The 18772-nt window shown below is 40.4% G+C and overlaps 1 protein-coding gene across 2 annotated transcripts in view; it reads right to left on the bottom strand.

Annotated features, from left to right (window-relative positions):
* NFX1 (nuclear transcription factor, X-box binding 1) overlaps nucleotides 1-13201 on the bottom strand; it is a 72721-nt gene extending 59520 nt beyond the window's left edge. For both annotated transcript variants that reach the window (XM_066190097.1, XM_066190106.1), the window contains exons 1-2: nucleotides 13124-13201; nucleotides 2345-3394 (exon numbers count right to left, since the gene is read on the bottom strand). In XM_066190097.1, coding sequence (XP_066046194.1) covers nucleotides 2345-3394; nucleotides 13124-13148 — 1075 coding nt within the window. In that variant the 5' untranslated portion in view covers nucleotides 13149-13201. The remainder of the gene's footprint in view (nucleotides 1-2344; nucleotides 3395-13123) is intronic.
* Between the last annotated feature and the right edge of the window lie 5571 nt (nucleotides 13202-18772).

Raw genomic sequence — 18772 nt, 5'->3', positions numbered from 1 at the left:
ACCCTCACCACCAAAAAGACCAGAGGGAGGGAACAAGATGTCGTTGGAACCTATGGAGGGGGGATATGTTTCTACGTAATCTGTCTGTCAGTCTCCCTGTCCTCCCCTCCCAGCCCCCTTTTCCCGTTTCTTTCTTTCTCTTTGTCTCTTTTACTATTAACAAAAATAGATCATTCTTTGGTATCAATATCTAACTTTGTGTTTTAATCTTGTTTCTGACAACATTTGAACCCAAGTATATTGAGCTTTATTTACAGAGTTCTCTTTGCATCTCTGTGATTAGAGCAGCTCACAACAACAAGGAAAGTTAAAATTCATGATGAAGGAAATACAAAAGGAAAACAATAGAAAAAAATTACGGTTGATTCAAAATCTGCTCATACCATATGTGACTGCAAGCAAGCCCATGGCTTGCAAGTGCTAACATTGTTTGCCCTGCTCAATTTGATTTTCAAGTTTGTTTTTTAGCCCACCTGCATCAAGCCCCACAGCATTTATGATTAACAGTCATTTCTTCTTGTTATCCCATAATTATTATCGGCCATAAAGGAAGATTCTCATGTAAAAGATACTTCTTTTCTTCAAAAGACTAAAGTTATACCACACTCAGAAACTGTAGCTGTCCCAGAAATAGCTAAAAAACCCACAACCCTAGTTCCCTAAAAACACTGGCATACAGTGTTTCCAAATAAGCTCCCAAATAAAGCATACAAATAAACTACTACTTTGGAGGAGGAAGTTCCTTAAGTTCCCTGGGAAAAACTACTAATTTTCCCGATTATTGCATGGGCTGTTTTTCATTTCATAACAATGCTGGGAAAAAGACTGAGGTATCTTCAATTTTATGATTCAAATAGGACCATGACAATTAATTTATTTAGATCTTGATCCTCCCGAGAGAAGAAAGTTTCCAACCAGATGTATCTTATGCTTCCTGATAATGCTATTCCTTTCTCAGCTGTGAAATAAGAGATGCTGAGAAGCAAATTAGGTATCACAGTTAAGATAATTGGAACTAATCTACCTATCTCTGCCATTCTGTGCTGCAGAAGGCTCAGGTGCTTTGCAAAAAAGCAAATGAATAAAATTCTTGGTGTTTCTCCTTACTGCTTCTGAATATTTAAGCCTCTTAATAGTGCTTTTCCAAAACAGTAAGAATAAGCTACCTAAGCTGTAGTTGAAAGAGCAACCAGTATCATAGCACTGAAGAGATTCAGTTGATTTCCATTTAATGTTTTCAGTAACAAATGGTACGAGTCAGCATTAAATTCATTCAGATAGCCTAAAACTGTGGGTCAGGTTTACACTGTCAAGAGCACATGTTTCCATTCTCAAACTTCCAAAAACAGTATCCAGATATTGCCTCTATTTCTAATTATCTTTTGAGGTGATGCCTAATGTCTTTTATCTTTCTTTTATTTATTCCCTGTATTCTTCACACATATATTTGGAACTCCGTAGCCTATTATTGCATTCATAGCTAGTTTTTCCAGTACTTTTCCCTGCCTCAATAGGCAGAAAGACAAAATACATTTCAAGCCCCCTATGCTATCTTGTCTTGGTTCTCCTTAGAAACCAAGCTTGAAAAACAGCTCTTCAAGACACATTTTCATCAACAAGGTTCAGCCCCATCTGAAGGGGAAGGATTTAGAAAGGGCTTGAACTGCAGGGGAATTGCATCACCACTTGTGCTCCTAATTGGTGATTTTTGTCAATCATGCTAATTTACTAAACTTATGAAACTGTATGCACCCCTGGCCGGCGGTGGGGGTGGTTTGTGGACATTTTCCATATGTGCCCCAGAGGCCTCCAATAAAGACCAGCTTTTATATTACCTCCTATACTATCTCAGAAGTGTGTGTTGTTTCATTTATAGGTTAAGGCAGCAAAGGTGCAGTAAAAAAGAAAATAAAACTCAGTTATGAGTACAAAACTGTTTCCCTGTCTGGCATTTCCCGACTTCTACATAAAACACGAGAAGACGTATTCTGCAAAAGTCAGTTTTAGCATTATCCTTCTCAAGTTCCACTGTTGAGAATGCTCAGAATTTTACTCCCACAACACATGGGTTTTAATATGGTACCTGACTAGGTCATTGTTTCCAGTTTGGTAGCAAAACAGAAAAAAAATTAAACAAAATCTGTCCCTCCCTAGTAAACTTACAGAATATGTTCCCACAGAGAAACCATGCGTTTACATTTAATTCTACCCTCTGAAACCAATACCAATTTAATGTGAAATAATAATCTTCAGCTATTCAAGCCAGGAACTGAAGCAAAGACTGTTTGAATTATTCAAGATCATATCTTTCATATAGGAATCCAGGACAGTCTCAAAAACTTACCTGTATGAGTTTCTTTGTTTTTTGGTACATCACTTTGCTTTTTCCAGTACTGGGTCCAGCTGAAATGAAGTGAAGGTACCTGATCCCCCCTTAGCAGAAGCTTTCTTCCATTGAACCTGAGAGATTCAGACAACTGATGACTGATTTCACTGGCCAAGTTTTCATCATTTTTGTGAGCAACGAGTTCTTTCTTCCTTTCATTTTTATCTTTCAGAGTATATGCAACAGAAGACTTCTTACTTACTTTTGTATTTTTACTATGGTGAGAATCATGTTTTTTCTGACACTCCTTTTCTACTGGGGGTTTATTCCACACAGGCTTCCGGGGATATCTTTTGTTTACATTATTGTAGCCTTTTTGCTCATCCCCACTTCCAAAAGGTGCATCACAGAATGCCTTTCCAACAGATGATTCTGAAGAGTCAGACTGCGTCAAATCCAAAGATGGAAAATTTTCAAACAGCTCTACTTTCTGTTTAGAGCTCACTCGCTTTTCACGGTCATGTACTTGCTTCCCCTTTTCCCTGAAACCTCTTCCAGATGTATGCATCAGATGTGTTTTCTTTGGTTTTGCCCCTCTGCTATCAACATTAGGTACCTCCCTGTCACTCTCAGAGGAGAGAAAATCGCTGTATCCTCTAGGAGGTGCTCTTCTACCAGGTACTAGTGCAGCATCTGAAATTCCTGGACCTGCAGCAGCATCAGTAGTATTTTGCCTTATCTTACTTCTAGCACATGTGCTATCATTTCTTAATCTGTGCAATCTCTGGCTTTGCAAGTTGCGATTCTTCAAACTCTTACTGATACCAAAATATTGGTGGAACTCTTCAGAATTCCCATAGTGACTTCCTGGATTACAAAAGCTATGATGCTTTGTGGAAGAGCTTTCATAACCTGTACCTCTTTCAGAAGACAGACTAGGAATTGGTGCATTACTTTTATTCTGATTACTGTTAGAGTCTTTTCTATCTTTATTTACCCAGTTTATATCTGTAGGTTGTCTTTCTCCCAAAATGGAATCAGCAGCATCAGGACTGAAATTCGATGTGCCTAAAAAATAAAAAAATAAATACAAATTCATAAAACTTAAACAGTAAATACTTCTTTTTAACCAAATTACCATGCATGCAATGGTCCAGAAGTTCAGACAATTCCGTACTTGAGAGAAATGCAAACAAGTGTCCAGAAACTAGAACTGAATCAACACAGTGCTTTGTAGAAGCCTTCTTGTCTTGTCATCTTTACAAAAGGATTGTGATGACCCACAGTTAAGAATATCAAAACAAAAGGTGAAGGAAAACTTTTGAAGCGGTATAAGACATGCAAGTGTGATAATCAGTGTTTAATATCTAAAGTTTTTCCTAGCAGGTTTACATACATACAAGAACCTGGAAAAAGGGGTCCTTTAAATACAATGTCTACATCTGAGATTTGAATATTATACAAAACTTTAAATAGAAATTAAAAGTAGTAGTAGCAAATATTTGCATAAACTCTGATTACACTGTTCTACAAACAGACATATTAAATGGCACAGGGCAGCTGTGTAAAATTATTTTTCCAAGGCCATCAACACGAACCATGCTTCAACTGCATAGATCTTCCGTAATTTCTATGTCTCTAGATAAAAGAAAAATCCTACGTTGCTCAATTTCCTGTAACAGTGTGCCAGTAGGACCTGCCTGCAACAGAAATTAGGTGAATATCAAGTATAGTTTAATTGGCTGTGGCAGATTAGTTAAATCTTACATAGTAATGTAAAAAAAAGTATTTTATAAAATCTCATGGAGGTAGTGCCCATTTTACTGGTTGGGTAGGCTACCTCACATGATAGGGCAGAGCGCAGTTCATTCCAATTCAAAAAAATAATCAGGCACTTACGCCATGACTTAGGCCAAGAGACTCTCCAAAAGGCTAATGCAATCTAGGTTCCTGAACTACCTACTATTTTTTCAATAAATATTGTGGAAACTAACATTTTGAAGGGAAGAATAAACCAGAACATTTCAAGGCACTAACATACCTTTTTTTTCAGTGAATTTGATTTGCTTTCAAATGAAAGAAGTTTTTTCTAAACCTCTAGGATTGGTCATAGCTGCAGTGTGAAAGTTGGCAGCCAAAGGAAAAAATACAACACATGATTTTGTGGAAGTGAAGCTGTAACCTTAAAAAAATATTAATTTAAAATCACATTTTAGAATGTTTTAACCACATAGCCTAGTTCATACTTTAGTTTTTAAAAGAGCAGTGGAAATTATTTTGGGTTTTTTAGCCTTTGCAAAAACTATATTATATATTACTTACATAACATGTACAATACAATTCAATATAACCTATATTTACTATATCCATATATATTAACATTACAATGCTACATTGTAGACAATGACAGCTTATCTTATTAATATAGTATATTATATATTATTATATGCCATTCTATATAGTATTATATGTTATAAATAAACTAGATACAAATGGCAAATACAAACAGTTTGGAGTTTTTAAAGCTGAAATACTAACCTGATTTTGAGAGAACAGAACGAGAAGACCAGACAGAAGTCTGTTCGTCAAAACAGCTCAAGACTGATTAAGAATCAATCTTAACTTAGGCAAAAAAGAAGTAGAGATGCAGGTGCTGATCTCTTCTTCCAAATACCCAGTGCCAGCACGTGTGGGAACAGTTCAAAGCTGAGACCCTTGGCGGGAGGTGCAGGAGAGGGGCAGAGAGGTGTTCAGATCGACATGAGGGGACACTGTGCCAAATGCGTGGTCAAAATCTTTAACAGGTCTTCCAGAAAGGTGGCCAATACCCCATGTCTGCCAGTGTCCAAGAGGCAACTGGACAACATTCTTAATATGCTTCAACTTTTGGTCAGCCCTGAAGTGGTCAGGTCTGGACTCAACGACCATTGTACATCCCTTCCAGTTGGACTATTCTATCTATCATTAGGACTGCAGACCGTATCTAGTAGGTACCAACATTAGGCTTATAAATATGAAAGAATATAGACTGCAAGCATCTTCCCTAGAAAGATTCTGTTTTCCTCAGCATATGTATCCTGCGCAAAGAACTGCAAATATCATTGTTTTAAAGTTATCCATTTTATTTTCTACAGCTACACTTACTTTTAGTTTTCTCAGTATTTTGCCAGTTTCTTTCCTATCACTAATAAAGAGCAGCACAATTGTAAACTATGTTTACAGAAGTCATTCAGTATAGACTACTTAAGTTTCACACATTTTGATTTGAAAACAGAATGCAATCCTGTAATTACAGAACGCACTCCTACAATTACATGCAAACCTTATTTGAAACAGCCTATTTTATTAGCAGTTTGCAGTTTTCTTTTGTCTACTCTAAAATTTAAAGCCTGATGGACAACTAAAGTTTAATAAAAACAGGTTTTGCAAAACCCACACAGCTAGCCTCTAAAAAGCATATTCTAGTTTTAAAGACTTATTTCTGTGGTTATGAGATGTGGTATGTAGAACGAATGAAGGAAGTAGTCAGATTGACCTTTGGGCATGGCCTCCAAGTCTAACCAGGATTTGAAATGTAACTGTAGCAGTAATATTTTGAAAGCACTTTTCAAATAATCTATTAAGTCTGCAGAAAAAAATGAGAAACTGGGATTCAGATATTAAAAAGCACCTCCAAAATATGAATAATTCATTAGCACTTTTTACATCCATAAGATTCCTACTGTTGCTGTCACCTTCTACATAATGAAGAAAATTGCAGAGTGGTAAATTCTACTAAAACTGATGTCTGTCTGCCCAGACAAGAAACTGCAAAATAAATGTACAAGTGTAATAATAAGTAGCTAACACTGGTTGAAATTGTCTCTGACATGCTTACACATACATACACAAAAATTCAAAATAAAAAGGATGCCCCAAAGCTAAAGTCCTGCCTATATTTCTATAAAATAAACACAGAATATCATAGCACCTTTAGAAAAAACTTCTATATTGTTTCACCTCTGTGCCTGAGAACATCACGGAACAGATCCTCCTAGAAGTTATGCTAAGGCACATGGAGGACAAGAAGTGACTTGGGACAGCCAGCACACCTTCATCAAGGACAAGTCCCACCCGATCAACTCACTGGCTTTCTATGATGGAGTGACTACATAAGTGAACAAAGGAAGGGCTACAGATATAATTTATCTGGACTCCTTTAAAGACTTTTATATGGTCTCCTGCAACATCCTGCTCTCTCAATCAGAGAGATGGGTGGACTATTAGGCAGCATAGAAATTGGCTAGAGAGTCACATCCAGAGAGTAGTGGTCAATGGCTCAGAGTCCTGATGGACATTAGTGACCAGTGGTGTCTGCCCTGGGTTGCAATATGTAACCAAAAATGTTTATTCTATTTTCCATCTGTTGAAACCGGTTGGGGAGGTGTTTTCGTTATTTCTTGTATAACCCATTCCTCATAACTCCAGGCGGGAGAGGGCAGTTACCTTCTGCTAATGGGTCAACCGTTAAAACCAGGTGAAGCAATCCTCCTTCCAGGGGATATCTTCTGTTAAAGGACCATTAAGGCTCACCAAATGACTGATAACATTGCATTATCCCATTATGAGATGCTCCACCCAGCGCAAGGAGTCAACTGTTCCTACCTAAATAAAAACTGAGACTCAGAAACCAGGCAGCCTGTTTTCCACTGGATTGCAGAGGAAGACCAGACCCATCTCACCACCACTGGACCTCTCTACAGAAACATCTCTACTTCAGCAGAACCACATCTGTTACTCCAGGAGGATTTATTTGAACTGCTTCCAACACAATGACCAACAGGGTGTCAGGTCGTATTTCTGACTGTCAGGGTTTCTAGGATTTTTGTTTGCTTGCCTTTTTTTTTTTGTACTACTACATTTGTATTTTTAATATTCCTAGTAAAGAACTGTTATTCCCATTCCCATATCTTTGCCTGAAAGCCCCTAATTGCAAAATTATAATAATTTGAAGGGAGGAGGTTTACATTCTCCATTCCAAGGGGACCTCCAGCTTTCCCTAGCAGATACCTCTCTCCAAACCTAGACAGTGTCCCTTAGGGCTCTCTATTGCAACCACCATTGTTTAATATCTTCATTAATTATATAGTCATAGAGATACATTGTACCCTCAGCAAATTTGCAGATGCCACCAAGCTGAGTGGTGCAATTGACACACCTGAAGGATGGGATGCCAACCCGAGGGACCTGGACAAGCTCAAGAAGTGGGCCCATAGGAATCTCATGAGGTTCAATAAGACCAAGGGCAAAGTGCTGCACCTGGGTCAGGGCAACACCCAATATCAATAAAGGCTGGGGGATGAACAGATCAAGAATACCCCTGCTGAGAAGGACTTGGTGAATGAGAGGCAGACATGACCAGACAACCATGTGTTCACAGCCCAGAAGACCAACTGCACCCCAGGCTGCATCAAAAGAAATGGCACCAGCAGGTCAAATGAGTTGACTTATACTGTCTGCTCTCCTCTGAGTACTCTGCACCTGGAGTGCTGCATCCAGCTATGGAGTCTCCAGCACAGGAAGGACATCAACTTGTTGAATTGAAGCAAGTGTGGAGAAGGCCACCAAGATGGCTGGAAGGATGGAGCATATCTCCTGTGAGGAAAGGCTAAGAGAACTGAATTTGTTCAACCTGGAGAATAGGCTCCAAGGTGACCCAACCACAACTTTCAAGTACCTGAAGGGAACCCACAAGAAAAATGGACAGAGACTTTTTAAAAAGGTATGAAGTAACAGGACAAGCGGGTCTGGCTTCAAACTTGGAGAGATTTAGGTTAGATATAAAGAAGAAAATCTTTACTGTGACAGCGGTAAGGCACTGGAACAGGTTGTCCAAAGCAGGGGGTCGGTCCCATTCCCAGACGTTTTCAAGGTCACACTGAACAAGCAGGTCTAGTGGAAGATGTCTCTGCCATCACAGAGGGGTTGAAACTAGATGACTTTTAAGCTCCCTTTAGCCTAAGCCAACCAACAATTCTACGATTTTAACATCCCTAGGAACTTTTGTTTGAATCACAATGAAGCATATGAAAGCCATATGGTTTCATGCCTGTTCTGCCACAACAGAACCCCTTCAGCATTAACTGTTGACAGAGCCAGAACGCCCTGGCAAAGAGCTAGTCCTTGTGAACTATCTTTAAGAAAAATAATTTTATAAGGACACATTTAAAAATATGAAGCAAATTAACAAGTACTCATCTCGGTTTAGGAAGTACAAGCTCATCTTCAAAAACAAAGTTCATACTTGGGAACAGTACAGCCAACAGCTTAGGTACTTTTTTTATGAATACATTAAGGGTGACATTTGAAGTTGCCACTTAAAGACATTACGCCTAAGTGACATGTTTTAGAAGAGTTTCACAGTTTCAAGAAGCTATATTTAATTATATTTTTAAGAACCATTAAATAATGCACTTTAATTAGTATGAAGTTGATAATCAGAAACAAACATAAGACAGAAAAATATATTGACAAAGTTAATCAGCAAAAAAATAACACAGTCCACAGAACAGGGACTTAAGCATCAGAGTTAGTACCCTTAGGCATTAGAGTTAATATTTCTTTATTCTTGAATTAATTCAACTTTATCTCCCAGACAGGAAGAACTGATTTCCATCTGAAGCTTCCTATCAATACAAAACTGGAATGAAACAAACAATACTGATTATTACCATTCTTTCTGAATGAACTTCAGACATCTTTTAACTGACTGCTTTTAATGAGATACTCATAAATTCAGCCAAAATCAGTGCCTTGCACTGTGTGCAAAAATAGTTTATTCAGTATTGTGTGTTTGGCTTCACAATGCAAAAAGTATACAAAAATATTAGGTGTCCAAAGGAGGACAACAAAGATGGTAAGAGACTACATGACATGAGGAGCAGCTGAAAATACTCACTTTGTTGAGCTTGGAGGAGACTGAGGGGTGACCTTATTGCTGCCTACAGTTTTCTTATGGGTGGAAGTAGAGAAGCAGTTGATTTCTTCTCAGTGTCCAGTGATAGGACACAAAGAAAAGCTTAAAGCTTGGTCACAGAGTTCAGATTGGATAGTATCAGGAAAAACTTCAATTAAAGAGTGGTCAAGTACTGGAAAAAGCTTTATAGGAAAGTGGTCATGACCCCAAGCTTTTCAGTATTCAAGAACTGTCTTAATAATGCACTTAAGATACCTGATTAAATTCTCAGATTGCCCTGTGTGATGTCTAGCATTTGACTCAGTGACTCTTGTGAGTCTCCTTCCACTCAGAACACTCTATGAACAGATGTTCTATTTATATACTGTCTCTCACCTATAAGACAAAGCTAATTTCAGAACAGATTTCTTTAGTTTTAAAGCAATTCAAATAACCTATTCTTTCACCTAAAGACAGATGACAGTAGAACGTGCACACAACAATCTATTTGTGCCAGCATTACATATATCCAGACAACAGATGATTCAGTCAGCTGCACATGATGTGCAAGTTAAATGGAAGACACTGCAGCTCTTAAAATTCCTGTATTAAACAGGAGAACACCAACCCCCCCCAAAAAAATCACAAACAACCCTCCCCCCAAACAAACAAACAAAAAAGGAATGGTGCATTATGGAAATCTGAGGCTTTCCCCACAGTACTGGTAGCTTTAAACCAGACTACCAAGTTTATATTTTCTGTCTTCTCTGATCACTTAACACATTCACCTACAGTCCCTTACAATTTCAAGATGACACAGATTTACAAAATGTTGAATTTCTTCCTAAACAGGAGTTACACTGTTTCAGGCTTAATGACTCAAGCAATGCAACCCATTTCCAGGCAAAACAATCTGCATGCTCAAAACTCATTGTTTATTTCAACTGTATTAGCTCATCACATAAAAGACATGCTCCCTTCCCACACCTCTTGCTGGAAATTATTAGAGAATAACATGCAAAATAAGCCTAACCACAGAACTACAGAATGGCTCATTTTGAGACTTCTATAGATCATCTAGCCCAAAAAACCTGCCCAAAAAGGGTCAGTTGGCCATAACTTTGACCAGCTGGATTTTGAGTATCTCCAAGTCAGAGAGGCCATGACCTTTCTGAGCAACCTGTCCCTGTGTTATTACCATTCTCACAGTAAAAAGGTTTTTCCTTGTATTCAGTTGAAATTTTGTTTTGTATCTGTGGCCTCCTGTCCTTTAATTTAATACCACTAAGAAGAATCTGGTTCCATATTCTTTATTTCCACCTTCTCAGTATTTGTACACAGCATTAAGATCACTCTGAGACTCCTTAAGAGTAAACAGTTCCACCTCTCTCTACCTCTCCTTATGTGAGGGATGTTCCAATTCCTTAATTGTCTTCATGGCCCTTTGGTGGACTCAGTCCAGTATGAACTGGACTGTACATGTCTTGCTTGCCCAGAACTGGACACAGTGCCCCACGGTTGGCCTCATCTCACCTTTTCTGCAAAGTTGTTTTCCAGCTAGTTAGTCCCCTGTGTATATTGGTGCGCAGCATGGTGTTTTTATCTTTTTATGATACTGTCCAGTTTCATGTCCAGTTCACTGCACCCAGACTTCAAAGGGAACTTAAAAGTTTTAGCCAGCCCATTTCAAGATGACATGGGATTTCAACATAAGTGGTTTCATCATCCTAACAAAAAGACCTACTACAGAATCGATTTTGCATATGGAAAACAAATGTATTTTTAAGTTTTCACTTTCCTCTTGCCCCTCAAAGTGGGCTACTCAATGCTTTATAGCAATTCCCTGATTATCTTCACCTTAATGATGCACTCTACCATGTATAACACCCAGCTGTGGTTGTAATTGCAAAAAAACAAAACTACATTCAACAGCAATTACAGCAACTGATGGGAAAAAAATCCATTAACAGCTATCAAATACAATCCACTTAACCCTTCTAGGTGCACAGGGACCAAAACTAGAAAGATGCACCAATGCGAACATTAATTATACAATTGCCTTGCTGCTTATATTTTTCCTCTTTGTCTTTTATTATCATTTCCTTGGTCTCAATAATTTTTCAAAACATCCTAGATGGGCAGCACATCTGCAGTGACCCAAAACTGTCCCTCCTTGACCCCCTGTTCTACTCTGAGAGCAGTTTTTAAGCTTTCAAAATCAGACACTTGCTCTGCCCATGAAGTTGCAGTGCAAAACCCAGTTTCCATTCTAATACTGTACTTGTACAACTCAAAACTTACCTATGAGATTTTTCTTGAGAGCACAGTATTACCACAGAAAATGAACCAACTCCATAATTTAACCCCAAGTAACAATATTTATGTTATTTTAAGTATTATAAGGCAAGTGTAGAAATGGTGCCCCATACAGAGTAATCTACTGCTTTATAGTAAAGCAATTTTTAGCCCAGTATACCTAGGATCTTTATTCCAATACTTATATACTATACAAAAGACTTCACAATCAGAGTTGACCTGCAGCCTGACAGCATGAAAATTAAACAGACAAGAAGAAATTTGACTGCACCAGCTTTACTGAAGCTATGCCTCTCCTCTCTGTACCCCAGGCTATTTCACTTCTGTCAAGGCAGTTTCTGCACCCATTCTCATACCACCAAAAAATGAACTCAAATAACTTCTCCATCATGATAGCCAGGCTGCCAAGAACAGGGGATGCTATTAAGGACATTGGCTGCTGGTAATATTAATCTGAATTAACATCAGGATGCTGCAAAAGTAGAGAGTGGTACTTCTTCATCCAAAACACAAAAGTCCAGGATTCACCCTGACAGAAATCCAACAACTCTATGAACAATTAGTCAGCTCATCACTTGACCTCAATGTGACATTGATTACTGAAGGAGGTCTACCTGGATTACAATAAAATTAAGTGATGATGAAAAAACTAAGTATTGTTAATTACTCTCAGCAACAGTGTTATTTCTAGATACACACTAACGACAAAAATTACATAAGGGGTCTTCTATGGTTAAGTACTCAGAATACAGGATGAACAATTAAATGCAAGGCTGAAATATCAACCTTGAAAGGTTTCCTCCCCACTCCGCAGCAACCATAACCAATAAAACTAAAATTAATCTGAACCTGCATCACAAGTAAGCAGGATAAAACAAAAGAAAAAGCGTTTTCTTTCATGTTGTCCTCAATCCCTGTCCAGGTCGTGTCCCTAAGACGCTCTCCATCCGCGAGCCCCTGCCTAGAACCCTCTGAGCAGGCAGCACCTGCTCTAAGCAGTAACCTCCTGCATATCAAAGACTTCTACCCAGAAATCCCTTTGCGACGCCTCAATAAGCCGCAATTTTACAGCAGCTCATGGGCCTGAGACGTTGCCATTGTCACTGCTCTGTGCGGACCCCCTGAAACCTGGGTTTCAAGACATGGGTGGGCAGAGAGCAGACAGGTTTTCCAGTAACCAAGCTCTTTTTTACGTATTTTTTCTGGCGTTTCCAGAGACGTTACATTCGTTTGTCACACACCAGGAGCAAGCACGTTCCTCCTCCGGCAAAACTCTTCCTACCGGGCCCTGCGGCACAGGCGAGCCCGGCCATTTTGGTCGACAGGCGCTGCCAAATCGCGGCGGGCAGGGGCGTGGCAGCCGCAACAGGTGGTGCCACAGCCCGCACCCTTCGACTAGTCAGCGTTCGGCGGCGACCATCTCGGCGCGACTTTCTGCCCGCTAGCATCGCTGGGGAGTCAGGACTACTCCTCCCCTTCACTGCGCCCACCCAATCCTGAAGTCTCCCTCCGCAGTTCCCCTCTCCCAGCGCGCCAGCCACGCTCACCTGAGCCGGGCCGCGCCTCCGCCATATCAGCACCAGCCCCACACCGCGATCCGGCGTCCTAGCTGCCGCACATGCGTACAACTCGCACACGCACCACCACTTGAGCCTTATCTCTCCGCGCAGGCGCGCCGCAGCCGCGAGCGGAAGAGCAGAACCGAGCACGAGGCGTGAGGGGCGGAGCCGAGGGCGGTGTGAGTTCCGAAGCGCAGCTTGGGTGTTGGGTTGCGGTAGTGCTGCGTCTCCGGTACCGCTGTTTCTCCAATGGCCGGAAAGAGCTGGAAATCGAAAACCTTGTTTGATACTGCAAAGGAGGAAGAAAAGAAGACTAACAGCGAGAAGGAAATGCTAGCTTTGGCAATATATTGACCTTTTGTTTGGCAATCGGCTTGCCTCCAGCATTTCGGAGCCCGGCCAAGCGGGCCAAAAGCAGGAGGGTGGGTACAGGACAGCTCGGCGCTGTCTCAATGTGTAAAAGAGGTGCTTTCTCTAGGCACAGGATAGAAAGCCGGGATGTGTTATCAGGCTATCTTGAAGCGAGGTAGCAGAGACAAAAAAAAGTCCACACAAGAATTCCCATACTGCAGCTTGTGCTGCAGACAAATCTTGTGCTCCAGCTACAAATACACCAAGAACTGCATGATTCATCATACTGCGGGTTTCAGCACCAGTGTTTAACCATTTTATGATTCACACTTGCCTGCAGAGGTTTGCAGTGCCATGGTTACAGTACATCTGCTGAACAGCTCAGAGGCCTTACAGAGCTGCTGATTTTTATAGAGACGGCAGAGAATGTTCATAATTCCATAACATCAGCAGTGCTGAAGAACAACACCTCAGGACCACTGCTGCACACAGCCTGTCTGCACTTTGACCTCCACACCCCATCCTCCTAGTGAAATTCTCCGTTCAAAGTACCACTTGCTGCGTAGTGCTACTGTTCATAGTGGGCAAAGTTCATGGCTTTAAAGTCCTTAAAGAACTTGTGGGTTATTGCAGAAACACTAGCTACTGAAATGCCCCCTAGACTCCTGCCATTGCTGCAAAAGAAGCTTGCAAACCAGTATGGCAACGGCCTTAGGAATATGCTACATGATTTCCCATGCATTTTGAATGTATTTGAAGTGCTTTGCTGTATGTAAGCGTGGTGATTGTCTTAGGTTGCAAAGAAAGGTATGTGTCAGTAGCATCCTTTCAGAGGTGGTGTATGGTTTTCCTGCTGCTGTCAAGAAAATTACATTAGTCCCCTGGCTCCCATAGACTTCTCTGTCACTACTGTAAAGATGTGGCCATAATATTCACATAGAACTACTACAAAATTTCAACACTGCTTTTCATGAATACCACAGCACTGCCACTTCAGTATGCACACTGTTTTTGTTATCACGAGGAAATCAGTCACTACCTGGAAAACACTAAGGAGATTTTCCTGTATGTTCTGCTGCACAACTGCTAATGGTTAAGTCTGTATAGGTTTTCCTTTGTTCCCGCTTTTCCCTTTTTATCTAAACAGTTTTGCTTGTGGATTTTTTTTCCTTTCCTGTCTTAAATTTGCATTGGGTCAGTTCCAACCATTCCTGATAGCCTAACTTAGCTGCCCCACATTCCTCTACAGGCATCTGCTGTTATCTTCTTCTTTAGTTTGGCCAAAATGGCCTTTTAATCTTTTCCTCATAATTTATTATTTTCACATCAGGGATAGTGGAAAGGATCTCCCCACTGTATCATACACCTTCTCTTAAAACATCTTTTGTTTCTACTTCATTATGCTTGGATATTTGTATTTGATCCTCTTGCCACTTATCACTCATTTCTTTGTTCAGTGGCTGTTTTTCATCTGAACAGTATGACTGTCAGGATGTAGCAAGGACAGACTGCTCCAGTCTGGATGTAAAAGATAGAGCTGGGAGTGAAAAGTCAGCAAATTCAATACCTGAGCAAGAAGAGTAAAGCAGGTTCACCGACAGTCCAGGCAGCAGGCCAGGTTGCCAAGCAAGCCTGTAGTGGTAGGGCAGCTCAAGACAGAAGTCAAGACAGTGAGCAAAAGTCAAAGAGGTTAGGCACAAGCATACCTGCAACAGTACAGGCAGAAAGAAAGAGAGCAGGTGTTTCAAAGCAGTGAGGTAAAGAACAAGGAGCAGGCAGCCTTTGAAGTTGGTGTGAGCTCATCCAGACAAACACCCAGGATGTCAGGAGAAGGGACATGGGAAAGATGTACTCAGGGCTTTTAAAGTCATCTCTCCTACATGCAGCAGGGATGGCAGTAAACAGCCTTGCCTTTCAAGGGAGAGGGGGAGATGAGGCAGGAGAGCAGAAGGAAAGGTCTGTGTCAGCATGCATGCCAAAGAGGACAAATCTCTAACAGAAACATATTCACTCCTGAATTGTCATCATGGTATAGTCATTTCTAAAAACCAGTCATGGTGGGGTCACTGCTCAGGACATGCCTTCACATGAAGACAGCAAGGTTGTCATGATGTGAAGATTCTGGCGAGGCAGACGGAATGGACTATAGCAAATAAACTACAAGTCTAGATGTTCAGCATGAGTCTCCTGCACACACACAATACCCTTTTGTGCAAAGTATTTCCTGGAGTTCCTGATTTTTGAAGAGGCTGTTCCTAGGTATTTCCAAATGCCCTGCAGGTTACAGTCCCTGCAGCCAGGAGCAGTAGTTCAATACTGTGTACACCTCCAAAAGGCAGGGAGGAGTTAGGTGCTACAGGCACAGTCAATTGCAACATACAGTGCTGCTTTCTCTCCTTCTTTCCTTCCTTACATAAAGCCCTTATGGACAAGGAAAAAAAAAAAAAAGTCATCCACCCATATGTGCTTTCATTTAAAAGAAGTCCCTGTTGCTGGGGACAGCTTTTTAGAAGCATCCTTCCAAAAGCTAAATTTGGGCATAAAATTGAAATAGAATCCAAACTTGTGAGAGATAAAAAGTAAACCACACCATAAGACAGTCTAAAAGAATTTGAGGAACAACTTGCATAAGGAATAAAATCTAATAATAAATCCTCTTTCATACACTTCGGGCATTGGCTGTGTGCCTGACACACTGCAGTACCAGTAAAACTGAAAGGAATTTAAAAGAGCATACAAGAAAATAATAGAAAATCTAAATTAATTCTTTACAATTTTGTTCACTAAAGCAGAGATGGATGAAAGACTCACAAGCCAGCTCTTCTTTTTTTATGGGGGGACTCACTAGGGGCTATGTCTTGAAAGATTCCATACGTTACATACAGCTTATGGAACATACAGGCAAAATTAATAATAACAAATCACAAGGACCAGACAATACATAACCAGCAATTCTAAAAGAATTCAAGAGTGAACTACAAACTGTCCTGAAAAACCTCTAGTACAAAACTGATTTAGTAGCAGAAGGGAGCTACAGCTGACTCTTGAAAGCTGATTTTAAAAGAATGCCATAAGAAGTCTAGAAAAGTACAGTCCTGATGTCCATAGCAGGCAATTTAGTGGAAACTGTAAAATAGATTTGGTGAGCATATGCATAAAGATGTTGTAGTAGGGATGAGTCTTACGGGTTTTTGTAAAGGGAAGAACTGCCTCACAATCTCACAATCCTACTGAAATACTTATTAGTCCCTCATGGCTAAGGAAGATAGATCCTGGAATACTGACCATGGATTTCTGGAAGGATTTGGAGAGGTCAGTCATCAAAAGCTCTTAAAAGTTACACTTCAAGAAATAGTTAACTGCAGGGGTAAATAACTGAATGAAAGATAGGAAATAAGACTGTCAATAGTCCCTTTTCAGAGAAAAAGGAGGTAATCAATAGAGTCCCACAAGGAAGTGTTTTGGAACCTGATCTCTGCAACATGTTTCCCAAGGATGTGGAAATGGCACTGTCAGAGTCTGCTGATAGTACAGAGTCATTTAGGGAAATATTTGCAATGGCAGGCTGAGAAGAACCGCAAGCAGAAGAATCTTTGACTACCGAGTATATAGGCAAAAAGATAGAATTTAGGGAAGCTCATTGTAAAGCAGGGCATGTGGGAAGAAACTATCCCACCTTCACATTTAAAAGGAAGAGCCCTGAGCTGTTACAAGACGAGTAGTTGTCTGAAAATGTCTTATCTATGCTCAGTAGTGTGAAAAAAAAATCAAATTTTTTTAAACTTTCCTAAGAAAGGAGTAAAGAATAAATAGAGATAATACCATGACAGTGTATAAATTGGTAAATATTATACACAAACCTGGGTTCTCTGTTTGGCCTACAGTCCTCCTCAGAGGACAAAGGAATGGAGAAAGGTCTTTGAGAGGTGACAGAATTGAAGATCATTTAGAGTCCTGGCCAGGAAGCAGTGACAGAGAGTAAAATAGAAAATAAAAGAAGTTAAACTGCACTCAAATGACCAAACAACTTTGAAGCTGAAAGCCACAATGGTAGACTACTAATAACATAGTACTTACAGTAACACAATGGCCAGTTTGATTTGAGAAATCTCAGTGTCAGTTAAAAGACAGTGGCCCAAATGGGAGCCCCAGACATGAATTTTCAGATGTTGAAATTCTGTACCCACCTCTGATTTCTGAGGTGCATAGCACAAACTGATTCTGCCTTTGCTCCTGGTGTCCTAGGTGCTGTTTTTCCTGCTTATGGAAGACAAGTTCTGAAGTCCCCACATAGCCCTTTTACCCAGGCAAAAATAGGTAGTCTATAGCAGCTGTTCCTTTCTACACATTGCTGAGATACCAGACAAGTCCCACATGGCTCCAAAGCGCTTGCACCTTGGTTTGAAGACTTCAGCAAGCAGCAGTTCTGCCATCCAAAGAGGAAGAAGTAAGCAGGTCCTCCCATAGGCCTAAGTAGGTGATGAAAGCTGTCTGATTTGTGTTAAGAAAACTCCTCTATCTTCCCAATTATGAGACTCTCTAGTAGTCACACTCCCAATGGCAGAGACCTTAACTCTTAGGACAGAAGCCTGTTTACAGTGAGTGGCTCTAGTGAGCTGAAGGTAGCCCCACTTGACAAACCCCATTCATATGCAGACCAGGTTTCCTTCCCAGTTTGACCCCAGGTTTTCCATAAGAGTCTCGGATGATGAATTCTAAAACACAATTTACTCACGGCACAGTAACACAGAAGTGTGTTATCCAAAAGGTCAGCATTTTGCAGCCTCTTGTCTCAGGCTCCTACCCAGACCTCAATGGCATCTCAATTTGCAGCTAGCAAACTGGGCTACATGGACCAGATGTATTCCTCAATATTTTGGAAAGCATCAAATGAGGTGGAAATGTGCATCAACCAGAGACAGCACATTGTGTTACCAGGAACTAAGCATAGATCACCAGTCTGCAGGTATAGAGTAAGTATTATTTTAGTGCGGCATCCATAGGAAGGTAAGGAAAGGGAGATGTGCATGGCATACTAGGAAGACATGCTGGTACATAGGACCAAAGGCCTTTATACTTAAGGTCTCCTGGCAGGTGACTTCTGTTATGATCCAGTTACTAAAATTATCGGAGTGCACGAGTTCAGGACTTCTGGACTACAATGTGATTGAGCAGAAGCCATTTATTGTTTACATTAAGCTATTTTTATAAATTCTAAGTCAACTGTTCATGCGGTCATGCATTATTTGATTGGAGGCTCTATAGTGTCCATGCATCCTTCAGAAC

Source organism: Chamaea fasciata, unplaced genomic scaffold (assembly GCF_029207755.1).
Source record: "Chamaea fasciata isolate MVZ Bird 193981 ecotype frontalis unplaced genomic scaffold, bChaFas1.0.hap1 SCAF_1, whole genome shotgun sequence".
In the NCBI taxonomy this organism is placed as follows: Eukaryota; Metazoa; Chordata; class Aves; order Passeriformes; family Sylviidae; genus Chamaea; species Chamaea fasciata.
This window is presented reverse-complemented; position numbering and strand designations above follow the sequence as displayed.